Source organism: Eubalaena glacialis, chromosome 11 (genome assembly GCF_028564815.1).
Source record: "Eubalaena glacialis isolate mEubGla1 chromosome 11, mEubGla1.1.hap2.+ XY, whole genome shotgun sequence".
NCBI classification, from domain to species: Eukaryota; Metazoa; Chordata; class Mammalia; order Artiodactyla; family Balaenidae; genus Eubalaena; species Eubalaena glacialis.
The window spans coordinates 47,102,283-47,125,751 of record NC_083726.1 but is presented as its reverse complement, the minus strand read 5'-3'; the positions used below and the strand labels follow the sequence as shown (position 1 = coordinate 47,125,751).

Sequence of the window (23,469 nt, the reverse complement as noted above, 5' to 3'; positions counted from 1 at the left end):
AGACGTCTTGCCGGAAACGCTTTGACATACATTCCCAAGGGAGCATTTGCTGGTCTTTACAGTCTTAAAGTTCTGTAAGTAAACCGGGTATTGTTTGTTATAATTCTGATTTTAGTGTCAAGTGGATGCTAATTAACTTGTAAAGATTGAGTTCCTCCAATAAACTATTTAGAGTCATGGGATAATTCATCTAAATTCCAGTCTGCCTTCCTTGATACCACAGAAACATGTGATACCTGGCTGGATTTGTGTGTGAAAAAACTTCATCTCTCCTTTTCTAACCTTAATGTCAAAACTTTGTTTGCCCCTAAATAACCAACTTAACAACTCAAACTTGTGAAAACGTATTTCCTTTCCTTTTGTGCTATGAAGTTGGGGGGAGTTTTTTGAGTCATTTTGATTCAAGTGAATAAACCACTATTATGCTGACATAATGAGATCACAGCCTCAAACCATTTGCAGAATTTGTTTCCTTGTGATGCGCTGAATAAGGATCAGGTAAAAAAAAAAAAAAAAATCAAGTTTATGTTCCACTTGTGAATAGATGTAGAAAAGCCTAGTGCATAGTAGATACAATGAGCAGTTGTTTAATTGAGAAATGTTAATTCATTGAGACTTGTAAAAAATGGGCTTTCTTACTATTTAATGTCCAACTTCCTAATTTTCTATCAGAAAACTCATTATTACTGATACCTCCTTCTTCTAGTACCCATTGTTTAATTTTCTTTCAGTTTATTCTTTGTAGAAAAGAAAGGGACCTTGGCAGAGAAAATAGATAACACAAGTTGAAATTCATACCAGGAAAGTTTTATCTCAGGGAAAACAACCTGATTTTATCTCCTTTGAGATAAAAGTTATAAATTCTAAAAAGGCATTTGATGTATTTCTGCTTAATAGAAATTGCATTTCATTGACCTGAGGGATACATAGGCTATTTTAAAAAGCAATTTTATTTAAATTTAATATTTTGTTAAAAGGTAAATTCAAAAGCAGAACTGTGATTTGGTCTTGGTCTACTTAGGTGATTGGGTTTGATCTCCCTACCCTTGAGTTATTTTTACTATTAGGTAGCAATATTTTTAGGTTGTCATACTTCCAAATCCTAATGTTAATCCATTATGTGGCGAAATTCTAGGCTGTAGCACCAATTCTAATGTGCCTATATTTCCACGAATCCAGCAAAATATTTGGAACCATTCAAAATGCATCACGTAAATCAAGTTTAGATGAGACACCTAAGATGTTTTCCCTGTGTCAAGATAGGTACCACTAAGTATTTTGGAAACTTGTTAAATAAATTATATTGGAATGAATTATTTTAATTCACTTGACAAAATGTATATTGGATATACTGAACTAGACTGTGTGTGTGTGTGTGCACGTGCTCATGTATGCACACACACCACTCAAAGTGGCATTGAACAAATTATTGCTGGAAAGACAAAGATCAATAAGTATGGCCATGCCCTTGAAGAGCTTATAATCTAGTGGTAGATTGTGGGATCAAGATAATGTGACCAAGACAGATGAACAGATCACTCTGATTCTGTGGAACTACAGAGGTTGGGAAGGACTCTGTCCAGTCTGATGGTTCAAATTCGACTTCCTAGGAGAGATGTTTCTCCAAAGAGTTGACCTAGAAGCCAAACCTTGAACCAACCATCCACATAAGGTAGCCGACTGAGGGGGCACTATACATAGAGACACAGAGGCAGGAGGAACCTGGGATGAACAGACAGCCCTACGCAGGTGGTACTTGAGCATTCAGGAGAAGGTGGAGAGTATCTGGAGAAGAGCCTGGAGAGATTGAAAAGGTCCTGGTCATCGGGATCCTGTATGTCATGTCAAAAAAGCATAGACATTATTATGTCCTAAGCATGATGAGAAGCCAAGAAAAAGATGTAAGCAAGAAAATGACACTTTCAGACTTTGCACTTCAGCTGGATCATTATCAATGTGAGGGGGATTCAAAAGGAGCAAGACCCCTGCCAGGAGTAGTATTCACTCTTCTCTTTATTTTGCTGACTTAAAGACTAGTATTCAATGAGCAAATCCAATTGTCAAATATTTGGAAAGTATTTAGTGTTAGAGCAATGCTTCTCAACCATGGTCATCAGGCCTGCCACAGAATGTTCTGGAAATTTGTGGAGACATCTTTGGTTTTCCAGGTGATTGGCATGTAGTAACTTGTCCTGTGATAAGCTGCTCAGCCCAGCATAAAGAATCCCCCTGCATCCCTCTTGACTTCTGACTGTCCCTCCACACCAAACTTCAATCAATAATACTTTCATACGTAATCACACTGAAAGGTTTTACATGAAGTTCTGCATAAGCCTAATAATCTGTACAGGAAAAATTAAATGGTATAAATATAGTCTCTCAAAATCACTGACTAGTTAACGCAGATTGTGCATCCTGTGATTTCTACCCACATATTTATTTGAAAATGATATTAGTGCAGTAGAAGAATTCCCTCAGAAACCACAAAACAAATTAAAGCTATGTAACTGTGAAGTTATAAAACGTCTTCTTAAAAATAACTATCATTAAATTAGCAGAGAAACATGAAACACAGGGCTCTCATTGAATCTCATTAACAAAGTCTGCTTTATAAATATTTCGTATATGGCCTTTTAAAATGTTGGGAGCACAATCATACAAAATCTGTGCTGAGATAACTATATAATGATTTATTTATTTGGGGGTAGCCTGTTGCATTTTTAATATTACTCTTCCACTATCCGGCAGGGTCTACCACCCAACTTCTATGCAGGTGGTATCATGACTATTTCTTTTTCCAGTTTAGCCTCAATTCCCTGTTACCTATGGCGGGATGTGCTCCCAAGGGCCTCTTGAAGTACTGGAGAACAGATGATCACCTCAGCATGCAATTTAACTTTGAGATAGGATGGATGTTCTCTGTGGTATTTCAGTCTTATCTCGTAAAAGAGAGAGAATTATTTTGACATCACTCTTATCTATAAGGAACACTCATTTGTGAGAATGTAACACTTTCTTATTTTCTCCACTGCAACATCTATAATATGTCTTGGTATGTTATCTTTGTTTTAATAAAAGTTATTTCCTTCTTTCCCATAAAACATTATATAAAATAAGTATAATCTGTTATATGTCTTAACTGTAGATCTTATTCTAGTATCCATTTAGACCTCTACTCTCATTTCCCTCTTCTTGCACAGAATAACTTCTGATCATGTTACTTTTCTCATACCCAACCTTATTCATTAAAAGTGGAGGCAAACATCTGACTCTTTCATAGAAATACCTCCTAGGATAGTCATATCTGAGCATCACATATATAATAATACATATATCCCTTTATTATAAATTACTTCTCTTTCTCCTTTGTCATACAGTTAGGGCAGTACATTATGTTGATTTTTTTTCTTTAAAATGATGTGTGTAAATGGCTACATTTTTATGAATTTTATCTTAATATAACGGATGAAGCATTACAAAATATTTGGTATTAAAGGGAGAATTGGGTCCAATAGGGTTGAGAACCACAGTGCTAGAGGTAAAATGCTGAACAAGACAGGCCTGGTCCTACCATTGTGGAAAGTGACTCAAATGTTTTATAAAGTCCAAAAGTCATTGGAAGAAAGAAATAACTGATTATATTGTAGCATGGTGAGAAAGATAATATACAAGTAATATTCATCTGGAGCCCTGATCATATAAGGAGGGTAAGAAAGGCATCTGGTAAAAGAAGAGAAAGATAAGAGTAATCCAGCCCTAGAAGATGGGAAATGAAGATAGCAACAGCCCTCCTTGGTGAGGACTGTTTTATATCAGAAATCTTATTACTGTGAGCTCTGGAAGATCACTAAAATTTAAGATGATTATCCCTGTAAATACTGGCCTTCATAAAAATTAGGTACTGGCTTAGTGTTGCAAAATACCCAGTCCCATGGAATTCTGAACCAGGCTATCCTCAACAAAGGTTCATTTTCTTGTGTAGGCCATTCAGTCGAGGAATGGCTTATCCTCTTGCCACCAGCACCAGAACCAAAGCCACATGGAGGTGATGGATAAAACTAACCATAGGAAAGTCACAACTAAAATTCTCTCCTTCCCAGAAAAGAGCCTGGATAGCTACTTGTTATCTAAACACAGGACAGGTAGGCAGAGGAAATACCTCAGGATCAAGCCATTGTTACAGAGTCCTCTTTCAACGTATAATTTCCTCTCACCTGCTTCACTGTACCTGTACTTGACCTTATTTAGTCCTGTTGGCCAAAAAAAAAAAAGATAACCAAAAAATGTATTGTTAAAGTAGCTTGGGGACACTGTATGTAGTTGTGAATATTTTACAGTTTTAAAACTCCTCAGGGAAAGAAATTAAGAAAATATGAAGTCATCCTTTGCCTCTAGAGATAGTGTTTCATTTTCTTTTCTCACCCATATGTGAATGATAAAAATGAAGTTGTAAGTGCCTAACCCATATTCAGTTCGTGGTACATTCTGCTTGTATTTGTTGCATTGAATAAAGGATTATTTATAAAAGAAATCTGCAACCATGTTGTGAATGCTCGGTTTTAATTGCACTCCATAGTGCTATAAATCCTTTAATTGTTTTGTTTCCCACTGGAATATCTTAAACAAAAACAGAATTTTCTAATTAGCTCACTGGAGACCTATAAGGTTATAATGGAGATAATTTGCTCTTGTTTTGTCACTTGAAAGTAATTAAAAGTTCTTTATTTAAGGAGAGATCAGGACTTAAGTGATTTTCTTTAATTATATTTTTGGTATTTAACTGGTAGAAGTGGTTGAAAATTAAATTGCTGGGAGGTAGCTCAGGGGTAGCTTTAAAAGGTATCATTAGTAAAGCTTGTTTAAGTTCCATTTTCTGAAGGTAGATATATAGAACTACTGAGAAACTTTGCAACTATTCAATGAAGAAAAGCCATTTAAATATCTCTTATCCTCTACTCCAGTTTTCCAATATTCTAGAAAGACCACGTTATAAGAGTCTCACTGTCTGGTTAGCAAAGCATAGGAGGACAATTCGATACACACTTTGAGCCAGTAATATATTACCTACAAAGTTTACGCATCAATTAAGTCTATTATCTGTATCTTATCATTTAAATTTATCACACAATTAGTGAGTGACTGAAAACATTTCTGTCAAGTTAAAATTATATCATATATTACAACTGCTTGGAAAGGTTTAAAATAACATATAAACGTAAACTTTTAATATTTAGGTAAATTATGCAAAATACGGCATTCAAGCTACAATTTTCCCAATTACCTAACCAGTAATTGAAGTGTGAAGTCTCTCTAAATCTTGACTTTGTTCATAAGGAACCAATATATTTTGAGACTTCTGATTTATGAAATGTTAATTGAATCCAAGTTTAAAATAATGAAATTACTTGTTTAAAACTGTTGGATTACAAGTGACAGAATTATGATCCTTAGAAAACAGAATCTCAACCATGGTGAGAAGAGCATAAATTTTATGATCTCCAAATATTTTTCATGTCTTATTTGATACGAGCTCATATTTGCATCTATGAAAGTATAATAAATGCCTTCATATTGTAATCTGCAAACAACTTATCAATCAGATGATATTATTCTATTCCCATCACACAGATAAAAGACCAACGGTCAAGAAGGGTAAATGGTTTGCTTGCCAAGACTCAAAACTTAGACCTTATCTCCAATCTCAATGTAGCCTCAAGTTCAGGTGAAAATATTCTTAGAAATACTTAGCAGAACATAGGGTGGTTCTCAGTGTGTGGTGCCTTCCCCAGCAGCACCAAGATCACCTGAGAGTTTGTTAAAAATGCAAATTCTCTGGCCCCTACCCAGATCTACTGAACCAGGAACTTTGAGGGTGGAACCCAGCAAACAGTGTTCTAACAAGCCTTCCAGGGAATTCTGATGACCCCTAAAGTTTGAGAACCACTGGCATAGAGATTTTTTTTTTTTTGGCCGATTTTATTTTCTCATTAATTAAAATGTCACTATATCATTAGTTTTGAGAAGAGGACTTATCAATTTATACAGAAAGGGCCAACCTTTATTGAATGCTTACCAGGCAGCAGGTATTGTGCTATGTACTTTCACTCATTAGATCATCACAATAAGCCCTGGGGGTGGATATTATTACTGATCACTGAGACGTGGAGAGATTGAATGATTTCCCTGAGGCCACGGGGCTACTGGCAGGGAAGAGGTAGTCAGATCCGAGAACCCATGCTCTTAATCATACTGTGAAAGGCGTACAACCTGAGAATTTGTCCAATTATTCCTCAAGAGAATGCTGCAAGGGGCAGTGGAAAGTACCTCAAGCTTTGGAGTCAGACATACCTGGCGTTGAATCCCAGGTAGTCATCTAATGAAAAGAGACTTCAATTGTGGAGATGAGAGAACCAGGCAAATTGTTTCTGAAAATCCAAGTATAAATTTGTGACCTAATAAGTAGAAATATTTCTTTAAAATGTCTTTTAAAAATGCTTTCCTAAAATAGTTTCCTGCCTTTGGCTTACATAGACCATGAAATACTGGCTGGGGGTTGGGGGCAGTGGCTGTGAAATTATTGCGCTATAAACATTTATGAATGAGGTAGCAAAATATAAGAAATCTAGTGGGAATTTTTCCATACTATTTCCCACGAGCAATGATATATTTTATTTCACTGTTGCCAGGTGTCTCCATTCTGTAGTCCCCATGTTCTGATCAGAACTGTTGAACCTAGGTGGGCAAAAGTGCAATTGTTCACAAGAAGCATTAATTTATATCAGAATATGATCATGCACAAGAAGGGGGAAGATCTTTAATATCCTCCTACTCTTATCCTTATCTCCATTTTGTCTAATCTAATTGTCATCACAGTGATCCTTTTAAAACATAAATAAGATCACATCATTCCCCCCACTTAAACCCTTCAACAAGAGTTTATCACCGCATTTAAAATAAAGCCTGCAAGTCCTTCATGAGATGTCCTTAGGTTGTCTCCCAATCTCTTGCTCTCAGTTGCTCCTCCTCAGTCACAGTGACCCTTTGCTCCTCCTTTAACAAGTCAAGCAAGCTCCGACCTCAGGGCCTTTGCATTTGCTCTTCCCTCTTCCTCAGTAACTTTCCAGATGTTCCCATGTTTTGTTCCATGACGCCATTCTGGTCTCTACTCAAATATCACCTCCTAAGAGAGATCTTCTCTGACCACCTTTAGAATAAAATTCTCACCACTTGTTACCATCTATCCCAAATCCATGTTTTGTTTTCTGTTCATAGTACCTATCACTTGTCTCAAGTTATATACTCATTTGTTAATTTTAAATTATCTGTCACTCCTCACAGGCCAAGGTTGTGCCTGATGCTCAGCTGTTTCCCTGATACCTAGAACAGTGCCTGACACTGCTAGGCCAGTTATTGTTAATTATTGCTGTCTTTAACTTTTTTTTCCATTTGTTTCAATGCGCAGTATGCTGCAGAATAATCACCTAAGACAGGTACCCACAGAAGCTCTACAGAATTTGCGAAGCCTTCAATCACTGTAAGTATAGTTGAAATTCCAACTTGTTCTCAGGATCAGTTTGGGAAGGAGCATTGAAATGTCCAAATGACCATTTTAGTAAATTCCTTGGCTGGGGACCATACCTAAATAAGTTGCCAGTGAGAGTTTCCATTAGAGCAACTATTCTTTGCATCCTCATTAAACAATATGTATGAGAGAGACCAGTGTTGGGGTTTGAGGTTTCAGGGCAGAGACTTAATCAGAAAACATGCAATGAAAAGCCTCTTGTATATGTTGGTATCACAGGACAAAAATCCAGGATCTTGTCCTATACCCCCCTATACAGTATTTTAGCTCCTGAATTCAAATCAGGAATAATACTTTCTCCTTTTATCTAGAAAAATGAGAGTCAAAATCTAGACCTCTTGGCTTGTAATGCAATTTTGCTGAATCAAATAAAGGCTTAATTTTGTGAGTTCTGTATGCACACCAGGGGTCCTCAATTCAGGAAGCTAAGATCTAATGGCATCTCTTAAAGTCATACTGGGCAGGTCTACTAACCAGGAGCTTCCTCACCGCCACACACAGACTTACAAACATATTCACAAACGGTCCCACAGATGTACACACACATACCTCAGATTCACACACCACACACAGACACACACAGCAGTGGTGTTGGTGTTCCTTACTCTGAATCCACAAATTTTCCATCAGGAGTTTCCACCCTCCTCTGATTTAAAACCTCTGAATGAATAAAAATTAGTTATTCCTCACACAAAGAACTTTCTTACCAGCTAGATGTTTTGGAGCTTGGGTTGTAAGTAGTGGTTCACAGTGATTATTTGGCAACACTACGCCATGAGTTCTTGATCAGTATCTGCATCTCGTCAGAATGTATAAGTGTATTGGAAATGTTGCATGATTTCCAATATCCACATGTGTGATATATGTTTTCATCTTACTTACACTGGAGGTCCTCATCTGTCAAACAAAATACTGGTTTCTGGTCTAGAATGATGTGGGAGATAAATGCATAAAAAAGGCAAATAAATATTGCAGACTCGAGTTGAACATCATTGTAAAGAATACATCGGTTAACAATTACACATAGTTTGCTTAATGTCTTTTACTGAGGTGATACAAGAGAAGGAGGAACGTGAGATCTGGAGATGCTACTTTCTTCCTTTGATCTTTTTTCTTCTTTTTAATGAAAGCAAATCTGTGCTTGAGACCATTTTAAGCTTTTTATTCCAGTCGAACAAAGTGACTTCCTAGGTTCTCACCAGCCTAGAGATAAACAAGCCCACAAGAGCCCCTTTGTGGCAGGGGATGGGTCTGCTGCATTTTCAGGAGCTCTGTAATGACATCACAGTATCACTCCCCCTTTGTGGCACAAGCCTTTCCCTGAAGGAAAGAACCAGCCAGAGCAGTAAAACACTCTGGAGTTGGGTTGTCTGTGTCAGGGCACGGGGTCTAATGGCTGAATTGAAAAACGAGATAATAGCAGTGGCCAATAGGATCTTTAAACAGCTGTGAGGCAGGCGGAAGATAGAAGGATAAGAGTTTGTAACCAAAAGCCACTATCAGCTGAAAGAAGATCACAAACAGAACACCCACAGAAGTGAACCCTTTGAGAAAGCGAAAACCATGAATCTTTTGTTCGCTCGAACTGGGTGGTGCCTCTCTGATCAAGGTGTTCAGATTTAGTTTCTTACCGTCTAGATATTTACTGTTCACCAGGTGTCTCTTGCATTTGGTGTCTGGTTCACAAAAACAATGACTTTTGAAACCTTATAAATATGTGTTCCCTGTGAAAAAGCCAAGGGTTAACTTTCTAGCAGGATGCTTATCGCATCCAAACTGAGGCATCGAGATAGATCTTCAGCCCCCCAGTGCACTCTGGATTGTATCGGCCAGTTATGTAATGTTTGTCCGGGGTCCCTTTGCCCAGAGCACGGCAGACCATGTGAGGTGCTGAATGTTGGCAGTGTGTGCAGCTATGACACTTTGTCTCACTTACACTTTTTGTGCTACTTTGATACAAGCATTAAGATATGACTCAAAAAAACATACACTTAACCACCAACCACACAGAAACTGTATTGTACCAACCAAAGGAGTCCCCTACCCACTTTGGAGGTTTGGGCTACTGTGAGCCCTTTTAAAGTTTTACTGTTGTCCCAGATGCAAGGTGCTTAATAGTATTTCTCCCGCTTCCTTCAAGCAGTTCCAAAAATAAAAACAGTTTTGAGTCTAATGGTCATTGCAAACGTGCATTCCTTATCCATTCATTTTGCATGCGTACTTCAGCCTCCGTGCTACTTTCATATCAATACAGATAACAAAGAGGGTGAAACCTGTCTCATCCATGACACCTGGGAGCCTTCCGTTCAGCTACCTATCCAGCTCTTCTTGGACTACAGTCAACCCTTAGACCTCCACTTAGCCCTTTTTCTAATGGTTCCTCTTTTCTCTTTCTTGAATTCACTCTATTTTTCTCCACTTTATTCTTTTCCTTGTATTATTCATTCACTCTCTAAGAAGCACTCTGCATTCCCCAGGGGCTGGGAGCGCATCACCCATATGCATGCCTGGCTTTGCAACTTCTAAAGCGGGGCTTCTCAATTCCGGCTGCAAAGAAGAATCATCTGGAGAGTCCAGAAGCCTAGGCTGCACCCCAGACCGATGAAAATCAGAACCTCTGAGTAGGAGACCCAAACATCAGTGTTTTCTAACTGGTTTAATGATATAGATAAGTGCTTCTTAAATGAAGATTGGGAAAATGAGTGTCCTAAGATGATTTGCAAATATCCTGCTGAACTCTTTTCAAACTTGAAATAATAACAAAGTCCATATTTTGCATTCCAGTATAAACTAATATGAAATGAAAGTAATGGGCCTTTTATTCAAAAAGTTGCCGTGTTTGTGCTTAATTGAAATAGCTCACATCTACCTATTAGTTCTACTGACCATCTGGGGCAGATAAAGTTAGGAGGCCGCATGCTGTATTATCCTGCTATTCGCATGTGTCCATGGACCGACAACATGAGCACCTCCCGAGACCTGCAGAACCTTGGGCCCCATCTCTGTGTAGCTTGATCAAAAGCTTCATTTTAACAAAATCCTCAGGGGATTTATATACATGGTGCATTTGAGAATTAAAATTTTTAGTGTCTATGACATGAACAAAGCAGTCTACAAACCAAAAATGGTCGAGAACTACTGAAATAGATCATGGGTATACTTTGCCCTGCCCATACAGACTTGGCTTCATTGAATAAACTTTAAGAAACTTGATTTATATTGAAATTGGTAACCTTGCTCTGAGGAAGAAACAAATTGTACTTATATTTCAAGGGACGTAATTTTCATTGATTCCATGTAAACAGCAAATATTTTGCTTTGTTCATAATGAAAACGCATAGGTACATTTGTGTTCTTTGAACTCTCTGCTGATGCTTACAAACTGCTCAGCTAAAGAATAAGAGGGCTTGTCCATGTGCCAGAGCCCAGTAGCCCAGAGCCTGCCCCTGTACAATATGTACGTTAGGTTTCTGACAAGGCAATGACAGCCCAGACACCAGTTGGCCTTTTGTAATGTAATCAAATATAACTTAATTTCCTTTCTGTTTTTTGGAAAGGAATGGGAAATGTAATCAGAATTCACAGTGAGTTGGATTTCACCAAAAAACTTTTGGCATTGTAGTCATTTGAGGACTAGGATCAGATTACAGTGATTTGATGGAAACTCAAAACTTAACCCGCCCATAACCTCACACCTTTGTATTAATAGTTAAGAAATCGATCTATGAAAAAACATCGTTGCTTCACTTGTTGATTGTCATTAATGATGTTCAAGCAACTCACTGTCATTAGTGGAAGTTCAAGGTGATCAAAGAGAATGACACATTCATGTTTGTCCCGTTAACCAGGATATGACTTAATACATGTTGATTTTCATGCCGTCTGCACTAGCGAAACTAATTGTGGAAAATGCACAATCACAAAAATAATGAGTTGGTAAATAGAAAATGAAGGGAGAATTAGACATGTCTTTAGCATCCTCTCTATTGTCCAACTAGCTAATAATCTTCTTTAGAGTACAAGACATTATTTTAAAAGCCGAGAAGAATATATAACTCCTGCCTGGAACAAGATCTGCCTGAGCATCTTATTGCGACATCAGCTTAAGGGCTACAGACACACCCCCTCCTTGGACCCTGTGAAATGTCAATAACTTCACCTCAACTCTTGATAGTAGGGTTTTGCTACTAATAATCCAAAAAGAGAATAAGCAGGAGGAGGAGGTGGGGAGGAAGAGGCAGGGCTCGCAGTGCCGAGCAGAAAGTAAGGCAAGCCTGGAACCAGCAGCAGTTCTCCACTATTCATGTCCAGGAGCCTATTGGGTTTTAGACCCAGGATAAAGAGTGGGAAGGAAGTAACAGAAGACAAGGAGCAGAAGAAAAGAAAGCAAAGGGAGGTAACCGAGAGGATAAGATTAAAAGATCAAAAGGGCTAAAAAAAACCAAAGCAATGGTTTTAGTATTAGTGACATTATTCCTTCCACTATAATAGTGTCCAGAAAGAGAAATTTTAAGTTTACATAACAAAAATACACCATGGTCTTGGTGTATTTTGTTTTTCACAGAAGTGCCATCATATTAGGTACGTCTAGGGATAGAGGCGCACTGAGAAGTTCTAGAGGCCAAAGCTTTTGTCTGTTGCACTCTTTGGAGTTCATTTCACACACCATGTGCAAACCAGCACTCAGTGAATTGTTCTGAGGAGGAGTTTTGCCTTGTCCCCCTCCCCCCATTTAAACATTAGGAGAAAGTTATTTTCAAAGGCGAAAAAGCCGTTTTTCCACAAGAAGACAGAGCTCAAATTGGAGCACAGTCTTCAGAATCCGATGAAAAAGAAATGTGAATACTTTAAGCAAGACCCAGGCATGAAATATTGTGACATCAGGTTATCTGCCCGTGCTATGATAAATCACAGACATGACAGTCATATCAGATAGATAACCAAAAGAGAACATGGATGGTATGGAATGAGAAGTAAAATGAACTTTTTTTAGTCTTGTGTGAAATAAAGGTTAACTTTGGAAAGTAGGTTGAACTCGGGAGAAGCTAAAAGAATGACGGCTATGGGAAGGCACATTGTGAATGGGGCAAAGTGTTTCCCCCTCTTCAGGATAGATGGGGTCTTGATGAATTGTGAAAAGGCACATAAAGAAGCAGTAAAGGGGCTTCCCTGGTAGCGCAGTGGTTGAGAATCCGCCTGCCAATGCAGGGGACACGGGTTCGATCCCTGGTCCGGGAAGATCCCACATGCCGCGGAGCCGCTAAGCCCGCGAGCCACAACTACCGAAGCCCGCACACCTAGAGCCCCTGCTCCGCAACTAGAGAAAGCCCGCGCGCAGCAACAAAGACCCAACACAGCCATAAATAAATAAATTTATTTTAAAAAAAAAAGAAGCAGCAAAGTATAGGAACAGGACAAGGACAAAATCAAAAACACCCACGGTTGTAAAAGCAGGAGCCGTCGATATTTATTGAAACTCTTACCTGCATCACCTCACTTCACCCTCAAAGAAACCTCATGAGGTGGGAGCCAAGATTTTCCCTTCCTTAGTGATGAGGAGGGAGAAAACTCAGGTTAATTGACCTTCTCAAGGTCATTTGGCTTTAATAGAGTCAGGCTAGAGGTAAGTCTGGGATAAAAATTCTGGTCTTTCTGGCTCCAAAATCTGCCAATTTTACCACTACACTATCGTGCTTCCCTGAGCGAATCCACTACAGAGAATGGGCACGCAACAGAATGCGCTAATGTGAGGGGAAGGAGCCTGACAGAAACAAATAGTACCTCTAGGTATATGATTACGGAGGTTTACAAAAAGGAGGAAAAGTAGTAATGCTTCAGGACAGAAATAAAGAACTTGAGGAAGGGAAGAGAACAATATTTATTCATGTGTGGACCAGTCAGACTTTTTTAGTGTTTCCCTATGCATTTGGTTGTCTATTCCCTCATTACCTGGGAGATGGAGCTTGTCTCCACTTTCCTGATGAGGAAACTATAGGTGAGAAAAGGGTATCTTGTTCATATTGCAAAGGTAAGAGTTGATTAGACAAAGAGAAGAGGGAAGAACTTTCCAGACAAAGGGAACTACATGTGCAAAACCTTGTAGTGATGGTGGGGGGAGAGGGGAGCTGGTACATCAAGGATCAGAAACAAGATCAGTGTGGCCAAAGCAGGAAGCATGAGGCGGGAAAAGTGCAAGAAGAGCCTAGTGAGGCAGGTGGGGTCCAGACCCCTTGAAAGCTCTTTGGGACATGTCACGAATTTTAGTCTTTATTGTAAAAGCAGTGAGAATCCACTGGAAGATTTTGAATAGGAAAGGGCATGATTGGATCTGTGTTACTGAAATAGTCTAGGAGAGAAAGGAGAACTTTGTCAGGATGGGGGCAGTGGAGATGGAGAAAGGGAAATGGATTTGAGAAATTTTTAGATGAAATTAGCAGTATTTGGTAATGAATTGGCTACAAAGAATGAAGGAGAAAGAGGTATGGAGGATGATTCCTAAGTTCCTGGTTTATATAATCACATATTTACTGAAGCCCATCACTGAGATAAGAAATGCTGGTAGGGCATGACATTTGGGGAGATAATGAGTTTGGTCTTGAACATTTTCAAAACCAAATGTCTTGTTTAAGGAAGAACAACTCAGTAGAGATGTCACATAGGCAGCTTGAAATCCAGATCTAGATCTCAAAGAAAAGTGAAACTTAGGTTAGGTCCTTCTACCATGCATTTCCTGTTACCTAACACTTCATTGTAATGATTTGACTGACTCCCCTTTAGAAAACATGCTCTATAAACCATGTCTGCCTGGTTTACTGCTAGATCTCCAGCACCAGGTACTGTACCTGCAAAGAAAGCACCCAAGAAATACTTGTGGAACTGAACCGAAGCATCAAACTCTAAATGATGTTCTAAACAGCTGCTCAAGATCAGCTAATCTCCCCCGCTTTGATTGTAGCCTGCATTCACTGATCTCCCTGGCTCCCAACTCTTATCTCTGTACCCTGGTTTTTCCTCCCTGCCCTCCCTGATCTGAGAGTTGGGTCCCAGTGTTTCCTTGAGGGACTTTGCAGTTGATCTGTCTACAAGATTTAGCTTTCCCATTGGCTTAGCTGAGGACTCCCCACTTCAAGAATAGGGTTGAGAGAGGAACCATAATATTGTCTCAGGTTGATGAGATTCAGATTAGGCAGGAGTGAGAGGATGTTCCTGAACACAAGGCTCAGAGGTACTGTGGGATGAAGCTACAAAAGGGACTTGACTGGGACACAGAAATAAGAGAAAAGTTTAGCTAGATAAGGTGGATGAGCTTTGAATATAAGAATGGAAAATTTAGATTTGAAAGTAATGGTAACATGGGAGAACTGTGGATTCGTAACGGGCATGACATAGAGCCCAGTTGTAGGGAGACTCGTCTGGCAGCAGCCTGCAGGATTAATTGAAGAGATAAGAGATCAGAAGCAGTGATGCAGGTGTGAAGCAGGTGTGAAGAGATACAAGACTTAATAGGCAGTGGAAGTCGACACTCTTGGAGATGAAGGTAAATGGAGAGACCTTGGTGAATGTTAGTCTGAACAGCAATGGAAGATGCAAAAATGACTCCCGGATTTCAAACCCTGGTGGTAGCTGGGAGACTAACGGTGCTCCTGACAAAAAGGAGGTCTTTGTTTTCTATGGAGAAAAATGAAGCTAAAGAAGTTCAATGCTCGGGCTTCCCTGGTGGCACAGTGGTTAAGAATCCGCCTGCCAATGCAGGGAACACGGGTTCGAGCCCTGGTCCAGGAAGATCCCACATGCCGCGGAGCAACTAAGCCTGTGTGCCACAACTACTGAGCCTGTGCTCTAGAGCCCGTGAGCCGCAACTACTGAGCCCATGTGCCACAACTACTGAAGCCCGGGCGCCTAGAGCCCGTGCTGCACAACAAGACAAGCCACTGCAATGAGAAGCCCGCACACCGCAACGAAGAGTAGCCCCGCTCGCCACAACTAGAGAAAGCCCGCACGCAGCAACAAAGACCCAGTGCAGCCAAAAATAAATAAATAAATAAAATAAATTTAAAAAAAAAAAAGTCAATCCTCATGTTACTTTGGCTGTAGATCATCTCCCTGTTAAAAAATTCACAGCCATGGTGACCTCTGAGAAACTGAGCAACTCCATGTAAATTGACTTTAAAATATATTTCTCATTGGAGTCTTGTACTTCCCAGTGATGCCAGAGAGGCAGAGGTTTGGTTCTGTTAGACACTTCATCCGGCTACTAGTCGAGCCAGCTGACTAGTCTCTAAATTTTTTTTTTTTTGTAACTAAATATATTTTTTAATCCTGAAAAAACTCCTGGTAATCATCCGAGAGAAAGAATAAATGATATGACTATTAGTTCTGACAGGAGCGTATCTGACCCTCCCCAAGAAAAGTTATAATTAGAACTCCAGGGTTTGTTTTTTGGTGAAAGAAGTTGACCTCAATCACCATTAGTGGATTTGTCCATCTGTAGGTAAGTACAGAAACTAGAGTTGGGACTAGTCTCTAAGTTACTACACTTCAATGAACCTATAGAGTTTCCCTCTCCCCAAGCTGCAAAGATGGAAAAAACTTTTTTACCTTTTCAGAGATAAGTCTAAAGCAATAATTTTTCTTCCTGGTTTACATTAAGTTTACCAGTAAATAAGATGGAGAATAGAAAGATGGAAGAAGAAATTCCCATATAAGCTATCATGGTGTTTATATGAATTCATATGCTTAGTATCTTCCTAGGTTATAGATGGGAAATTTCATTAGAAGGTGGAATCCCACATTATCATGATTTCATAAATATTAAAAAACAATACTAACAATAAAAATGATTCATATTATTAGGAAGAATTCATATAAATCAACACGAATTCAATCTGTAAGAGTTCATACAGATAAAATTCTATCCCGATAGTATTATTATAATGATCTGACAAATTCAATTCCAATGATCCACTGGTTTCAGTGCAATAAAATTCAGTAAAATTTCACCATAACAAAGACTTTAGGGAATTAGTCAAATTGTGTTATATACAAGCTTGGAACTACATGCTTTTCATTTCATAGTAAAAGTTAGATAATAATTGAAACTGCTTTCATTTCTTAAAATTTTATAAATGAACTAAATCACTGTGCTCATTTGACTCTTCAGGAATTGTTCAAAATAGTCTCATAAAATGTACAAATGCGTGTAGAAGAGAGTTGAGCATTTGTTTAAGACTTATGAAGAAAAATGCTCACCCAAATATAAAATAGCTGTGTCAAATGCTGTGCTTCATAGTTCTGTTTATTGTAAGAGTCCCCATAAGCTGTATTATACCTGCAGCTGCAGCATTCTTCACACCTTTGCCTTTTTTTTTCTCGAGTCATCCATGTTAATAATTGACAATATTACAGTCATCTCAGATGGGAATTAGCCAATATCAATGGGTTATCTTTTGACTAACGCTTTCTTCCTTGTAGTTAATGGCTCATCAAAGACATTCTCAAACAAAGATATAAGTTTGTGTGATACATTGGCAAGGTAGCATATACAAGATATATGTAAAGGGCTATTTTCTGGAGAAACAATAGCAAGAATGACCTCGCAGTTTCTCTAATCCCTACCATAATGCCATCTATAAAGCAAAAATTCCTTTCAGGAGTGTGGAGCAGATTGGCAAAATGTTTCTTTTAAAAGAGAAAATTTGTAAAATTAAGCTTTTATGCATGAAAACATTAGGGAAAAACTTCAGAGAGAGAAGTTAAGAAAATAAGCACTTTTTTTTTGCCATTGCCTGACATAAAAAATTGATTATTTTTTTTTTTTGCCTGTTACGTTCCAGCTCTTCCTCACGTAAGATACACTGATATTACAGAACTGTATTCACAGTGAACATGCAGTTCTGTTTTATCTTTATTTTGTATAATACTGGGTAACGTTCATCCCTGCATGGTTCCCTCCACCCAGTTGCCCAGAACACTGAGCCACCATAGCTTCTTTGTCTTCCCTTCTGGTCACATCTAGCAAATCACCATGTTTGGTCAGACCCACTTATTTAACATCCTTCATACCAGGCCTTCCTCCACATTCCCATACTTCTTTAAAGCACTCCTCCTTTCTCACCCTGATGACTGCAACTGCCTCGATCACTTCCTGCCCCCCCAGCCCCTCTTGCACACAGCTATCAGAGTGACCTTTCCACAGCACATCCATTATTAGGATGTTCACTCTGGAGACAACACGACACCCCCCATCCCAGAGAAATAGTTTTATGCAGATCTTGAAGATCACTTGGGGGAAGGTGAGACGTTTCTCATAGGTTTAGTAATCCAGAAACTTTCTGGGAGTGAAGTTATTCAGACTCCACAAACACTTACCTTGGATACGCAAGGTTGTTGAGGCCTGTCAGGGTGAAGTGGATGGTCCTGACCAGGTGCCAGTGGTGAGGAGAGACAACCCAGAGTCCCTGAGAAACAGCCCCCTTGGCCTAGCAGGTTGTGAGGTAGAATCCCTTTTGGCAATGGTAGAGCCCTCCGACCTCCAGGCTTCCCTACAGAGAAGGAGTTTCAATGTATGCCCAAAAGGCATGACGAATCCATCTCTCATCACTTGTGGTCCTCTAAGTGACACTGCAGAGGCTCATAGTTAATAAAAATTCTGTTCTTGCACTAGATGATATCATATTTTTCCTCAGCCATTTTTGCCTCTGGGGACTTTTTGGACCTTTGCTGGAGAAACACAAAAGATGTGTGCATCTCCTTTTCTCTGTGAAGGAAGCCTTCCTATAACACCAATCAAAACATGCAGTGCTGGACACATGTTTGTTTGTTTTTTTAATTTTTTTTTGGCTGTGTTGGGTCTTCGTTTCTGTGCAAGGGCTTTCTCCAGCTGCGGCGAGCGGGGGCCACTCTTCATCGTGGTGCGCGGGCCTCTCACTGTCGCGGCCTCTCGTGTTGCGGAGCACAGGCTCCAGAGGCGCAGGCTCAGTAGTTGTGGCTCACAGGCCTAGTTGCTCCGCGGCATGTGGGATCTTCCCAGACCAGGGCTCGAACCCGTGTCCCCTGCATTGGCAGGCAGATTCTCAACCACTGAGCCACCAGGGAAGCCCCGGACATATGTATTAAGGATGTACAGTGAGTAGAAAATCAGCCATCCTACCAGTCCATATGACCAAAAAAAAAAAACAAAAATGGCAATCTCCGATAGAGAGATTTGAAATTACAAAGGATTAAGATGCTTCAGAGCAAACAAAAGAAACTTCAGGGCAGGGGGAATGATACTACTTCCTAAATGTGAAGATTTTTCTCCAGTAATAAGCCTATCATTTGTAGAGTGCTTTACTGTTAGCAAAACCCTTCTGCATGTATTTTTCTCATTTAATTCCCATAGCAATTGTGTGACGTGTTGTGATTCTGCTTTACAGGTATGAAAACTGACCCTCAGAGAAATTAATCAGAATGTCCCTAATCTCAGAATTTAATAAGTGACAGAGTCTTGACTTAAATTTGTATCTTAATTCTCCTAACTCAGTGCACTTTCCAGTTTACCATATGCTCATTATGTAGGTGGTTGCATGTGACATAGGAAGCAGGGTAACATTTTATTTTATCTATCATTTTCTGGAGAAAAGTTATAAGTAACATACAGAGCATAAAATGGGTGCCATTTCCCATATAGTGATTACTTTCCAGATTGCATTTCAAGATCATAATTAAGAGGTTTGTTTGTCCAGAAGAAGGTGAGGCCACTCCCTTTGTTAAAGTGTTTCATTTTGCTACACCTAACTGCACCGCAGGCTTTATGCTACCTCTGCCCCATTATTGATGGATACTTAAATGCCAAGATCACTGCTAGGAACTTTTTCTGAGAATGTGCCATCTATCACATGTCACCACTTCTTCTTTGCCTTCAGAGTGAAGATGTACTCTTCAGTAATGTATCAGGAACACAACTATTTGCCCTTTGTGATACTGAGATATAGATAGACAGATGGATAGATAGATAGATAGGTATAGATATAGATATACACACACACACACATACACACACATACGCATAATGATAATACTGAAGGCTGAAAAGTAAGGGTGTCTAATCGCAGGCACCTCTTCATCATTTCTGTTATGAGGGATGAAAGAAGTAGTCTGCATATCTCAGAACTGAAATTCACTGACAAGCTGGCACTCATTTTAACCAACTTTTGACTAAGGGAAAATTTTAATTGACTTCTTTTTTTTCTGACTGGTTTCTATGGTCAAAAGACAAAAATGCAAACTGTTAACCCACTTCAAGCAGTAATAATTTAAAAATCATTAAGGTGCTTTATAGTTTACAAAGTCTTGTTGTATTATTTTCTTTAGTAAGATAGAGTTACCCCCAATTTACAGACGTGAAAGCTAGTCTGTTGACTTGGCCATGGTCATACAGCTGCTGTCTGACTTGGACCCAAAATTTCTCATCCCAAACCTCTGCACTGATTCACAGATTCTGAGCTGACTGCGCGCACACACACACACACACACCTTTGTGACTTGCAGGAAATAGAAATGAAAACCAAAAAACCCTTAAAAGGTGGAGCCATATAATGTAGTTATTCTTGTTGCTCCTGATAATATTATAGAACCACATTTCTACGTGTGTTTTCATGTACTGTGTTCTCGCATTTTACTTACACTCCAGTGCTTAACGATTGCATTTTCAAGCATATGAATAAAAACTGCCCAGCTGCCCCACCAGACCAGGTTGACATAATATGAGCTTTCTGTTTACTCACTGAATAGGCACAACTCGTGCCCTGCCAGCTGCTTTGTCCACCGTCTTAACCTTGCTCTGTAAGAACCACCTGTATGAGTGGCTGGATGATGAATTCTATACTCTGGTTTGCCTTGGGATCTTCTGTTAAGATTGACTCAGATAATACCTCTGAGCGTGAACAATATACCACTTTCTGAAATAGGTTTGGACCACTGCAGCCAGGTGGACATGGATTTCAAAACACCGCATTGAGAAGGAATATCATTTGTGGGGAGCTTCTTGGATGAAGAAACTGTTGAGAAAGAGAAACGTTTAATGCTGCACTCAGGATACCTGAGTACTGGGTCAGGGTGTATTAGTATTTGGAGTATTAGGACTGTGAAGAATTGCCCTGTCCTACTCACTTTAGATAGCAAATTGCTCTAAGATCACGGTGTAGAAGCCAGATTACATCCTTTTTACTGGAGGTGGGAGATGATTCATAAAAGACATCTATCCAGAGAAATGGACTTTTTCACATTGCAAACTGATACCAGGGTCACTTCAAGATCCAGCAGAAACTTTGGTAGTAACTTAAATAGCGAAAAAGACAAGCCTGTGACTCAATGCAGAGAAAGCCTTTTCTGTACATGTAACCTAATGGCTACACTGAACCTGAATGTCAGTCCTTTTCAGGACTTAGAAGCACTTGTAGTTTCAGTGCATAAGCAACTAGCAATCATCAGTACGTCAACTAAAACTCAGAAATTCATATTATTTAAATAAAATCTTCATGCTTTAATCAGTGCAGTCATTAAGGAGAGTTTACATATGTGCTTTACTCTTAGTCAAACAAAAACAAGCACCACCTCATGCCCCGATGACATTATACCTTATTTGAACATGGGCCAAGCATGTTGTTGCTGGAATACGGGGAAGAGACGGTGTTGAGTTCGTCTAAACCTTTGCAGTTCCATTTGTAGACAGAACCTTGAGATATTTGGAAGCTGCGTTTCTGCTGCCTGCAATGATAGTTGTTCTACTGGAAATTTAATTGTGAGTGGGCTGTGACACCGGACTTGTTTGTTCCAAGTGACCTTATCTCAGTATCAAAACTTGGCCCAGGGCCTTGAGGTCATCCCTCCCCATTCAGTCAGGAGAAGCAGGAGCCAGAGCATGAGTGGAGTGACACGTGTGACCAAAAGTGAGGAAGCCGCTTTCCATTGAGATTAGCTCCCTACCACAGAGAACTCTCTCTATTTCTAAACTGTTTAAATTTGGTCTGCAGGGGATTATTTTGTGATCCTGGTGTGCTTCCTGCATCTGTTTAGTCTTAAGTGCTTCCTAAAACATTTTTCAAAATCCACTCGTGATTTTCTAATCCTTCCTAATACATGTGCTGCTTAAAATGCAACTCTTCTCTTTCTTTAATCCTAGCTTTGAAAATGCAAACAAATGTGTGAGCCTTGAGAACAGACTGGAAAAAATGAATGAGGGCTGTTGGATGCATAGCTGAATGTCGATGGTTCTGTTGTTCATGCACCTTACAGGAAATTTCAATTTGTGTCTGTCTGGTCACTTCAATATGAAAAGTTAAGGCATTGTCATTACAGCCATTGTTTATGTTGGATTAGGGTGAAATAAATGTGTTGCACTCCCTCTGCTGGCTCTGAAGCTGCAACAGCTTATTAACTAGAGCTATTTTTAGATGTATTTCCCCATTTTTAAAAAAGATGATGTGTAGAAAAAGCAAGCAAAAACTGGGAAAGCTGTTAATGTTATTATTCATTTAAAATGTCAAGAAAAACAAACATCTGCTCAATGCCTTTGGTTCGGATGAGCAAGAAAGCCTGCAGGTTTAGGCTTTTCAGCACAATAGTAAGAAAAAGGGGGGGGCACCTCCCTTCTCCCTGAGGCATGCCTCTGACAGCCTTGTAAAAATTACTTCGTTCCTTTCAAATACTGAAATAATCTTTTCCCAGAGCTAGTCAATAAGTATGTTTTGTATGTTCAAAAGAGTCCAGGAAAGTAACAGCATTTGTTTGTCTTGGGGTGGGAAGGAGGAGAGAAGGTGTCTTTCTCCTGGTGTCAGAAAGGGAAGCTAAAAGATCACGCTGAAACGTTATACCCCAGGGGAGGCCACTTCCTTGCTGGAAAGCATGTTATCCACAAGGCTGGAAGAGAATCACGGCATCGTGGAATTTTACAGCAGTGGTTCTACTCATGAGTGAGAAGAGGCTACCAGGAGAGCAGAATGCTCCAGATGTCAGGGGGTCCTGAGGGCCCCGAGCCCTGTCTCACTCCTATTAATCAGCATACTGAGGTTTTCCTGCAAGGCGCATCTTGTGCCTGGGCTTCGCTCTCTTCTTCTGTTCTTGCTTGCTCTCTTCCCCAGGCGTCTGGATGCCAACCACATCAGCTCCGTGCCCCCCAGCTGTTTCAGTGGCCTGTATTCTCTGAGGCACCTGTGGCTGGATGACAACGCTCTGACAGAAATCCCTGTCCAGGCTTTGAGGAGTTTATCAGCACTGCAGGCCATGACCTTGGCCCTGAACAAAATACACCACATACCAGACTACGCCTTTAGAAACCTCTCCAGCTTGGTGGTTCTGTAAGTTTTATTGATTTTTTTCCTCTCTCTTTTAACAGTTTCTAAATTCACTGCAACACCTTGTAATTCACTGTAAGACCTTGACCTTAAACAGATAGCCCTTCAGACTTTGAATAGGGACATTTTAAGGAAGGGAAAACCCCCCAAAATGACTCATAAATGTTCTAATGGTGTAAAAGAATTAAACAGCATTTATCGAGCACCTGCCAAGGGCCAAGCACTGCTAGGCATTCAAAGATAACAAAATATGACCTCTGTCTTAGGGAAGCCATTGTGTATTGTACAGGTAATCACCACACTGTATGGTTAGTCCTGTGACCGAAGTTAATAAAAAAATCCCTTATTTCTGATAATAATTTATAATGCAGGTCAAATTGAAATATGCCCTTCTTATTATTTAATAAGAACTTCTTGAACCCCTTCCAAGGGAACAGAAGCAAGGAATGAACCCTTGACAGCCAGCTATGCATTTGTATGGCTTTTTTCCTTTGAGGTCCAGATTTCACTATTTCAAGTAAATCAAAAAGATTCTCAAGTAATAGTTTGAAAAAT

General features: G+C 39.6%; 1 protein-coding gene across 5 annotated transcripts in view; it reads left to right on the top strand.

The window, feature by feature from the left end:
* The window catches only part of LGR5 (leucine rich repeat containing G protein-coupled receptor 5), a 122,092-nt gene that overhangs the window by 73,531 nt on the left and 25,092 nt on the right, over positions 1 to 23,469 (top strand). For 3 of the 5 annotated variants that reach the window (XM_061206412.1, XM_061206411.1, XM_061206410.1), the window contains exons 3-5: positions 3 to 74; positions 7,463 to 7,534; positions 22,702 to 22,917. In XM_061206412.1, coding sequence (XP_061062395.1) covers positions 3 to 74; positions 7,463 to 7,534; positions 22,702 to 22,917 — 360 coding nt within the window. The remainder of the gene's footprint in view (positions 1 to 2; positions 75 to 7,462; positions 7,535 to 22,701; positions 22,918 to 23,469) is intronic. The other 2 variants (XM_061206414.1, XM_061206413.1) reach the window with 1 other exon arrangement.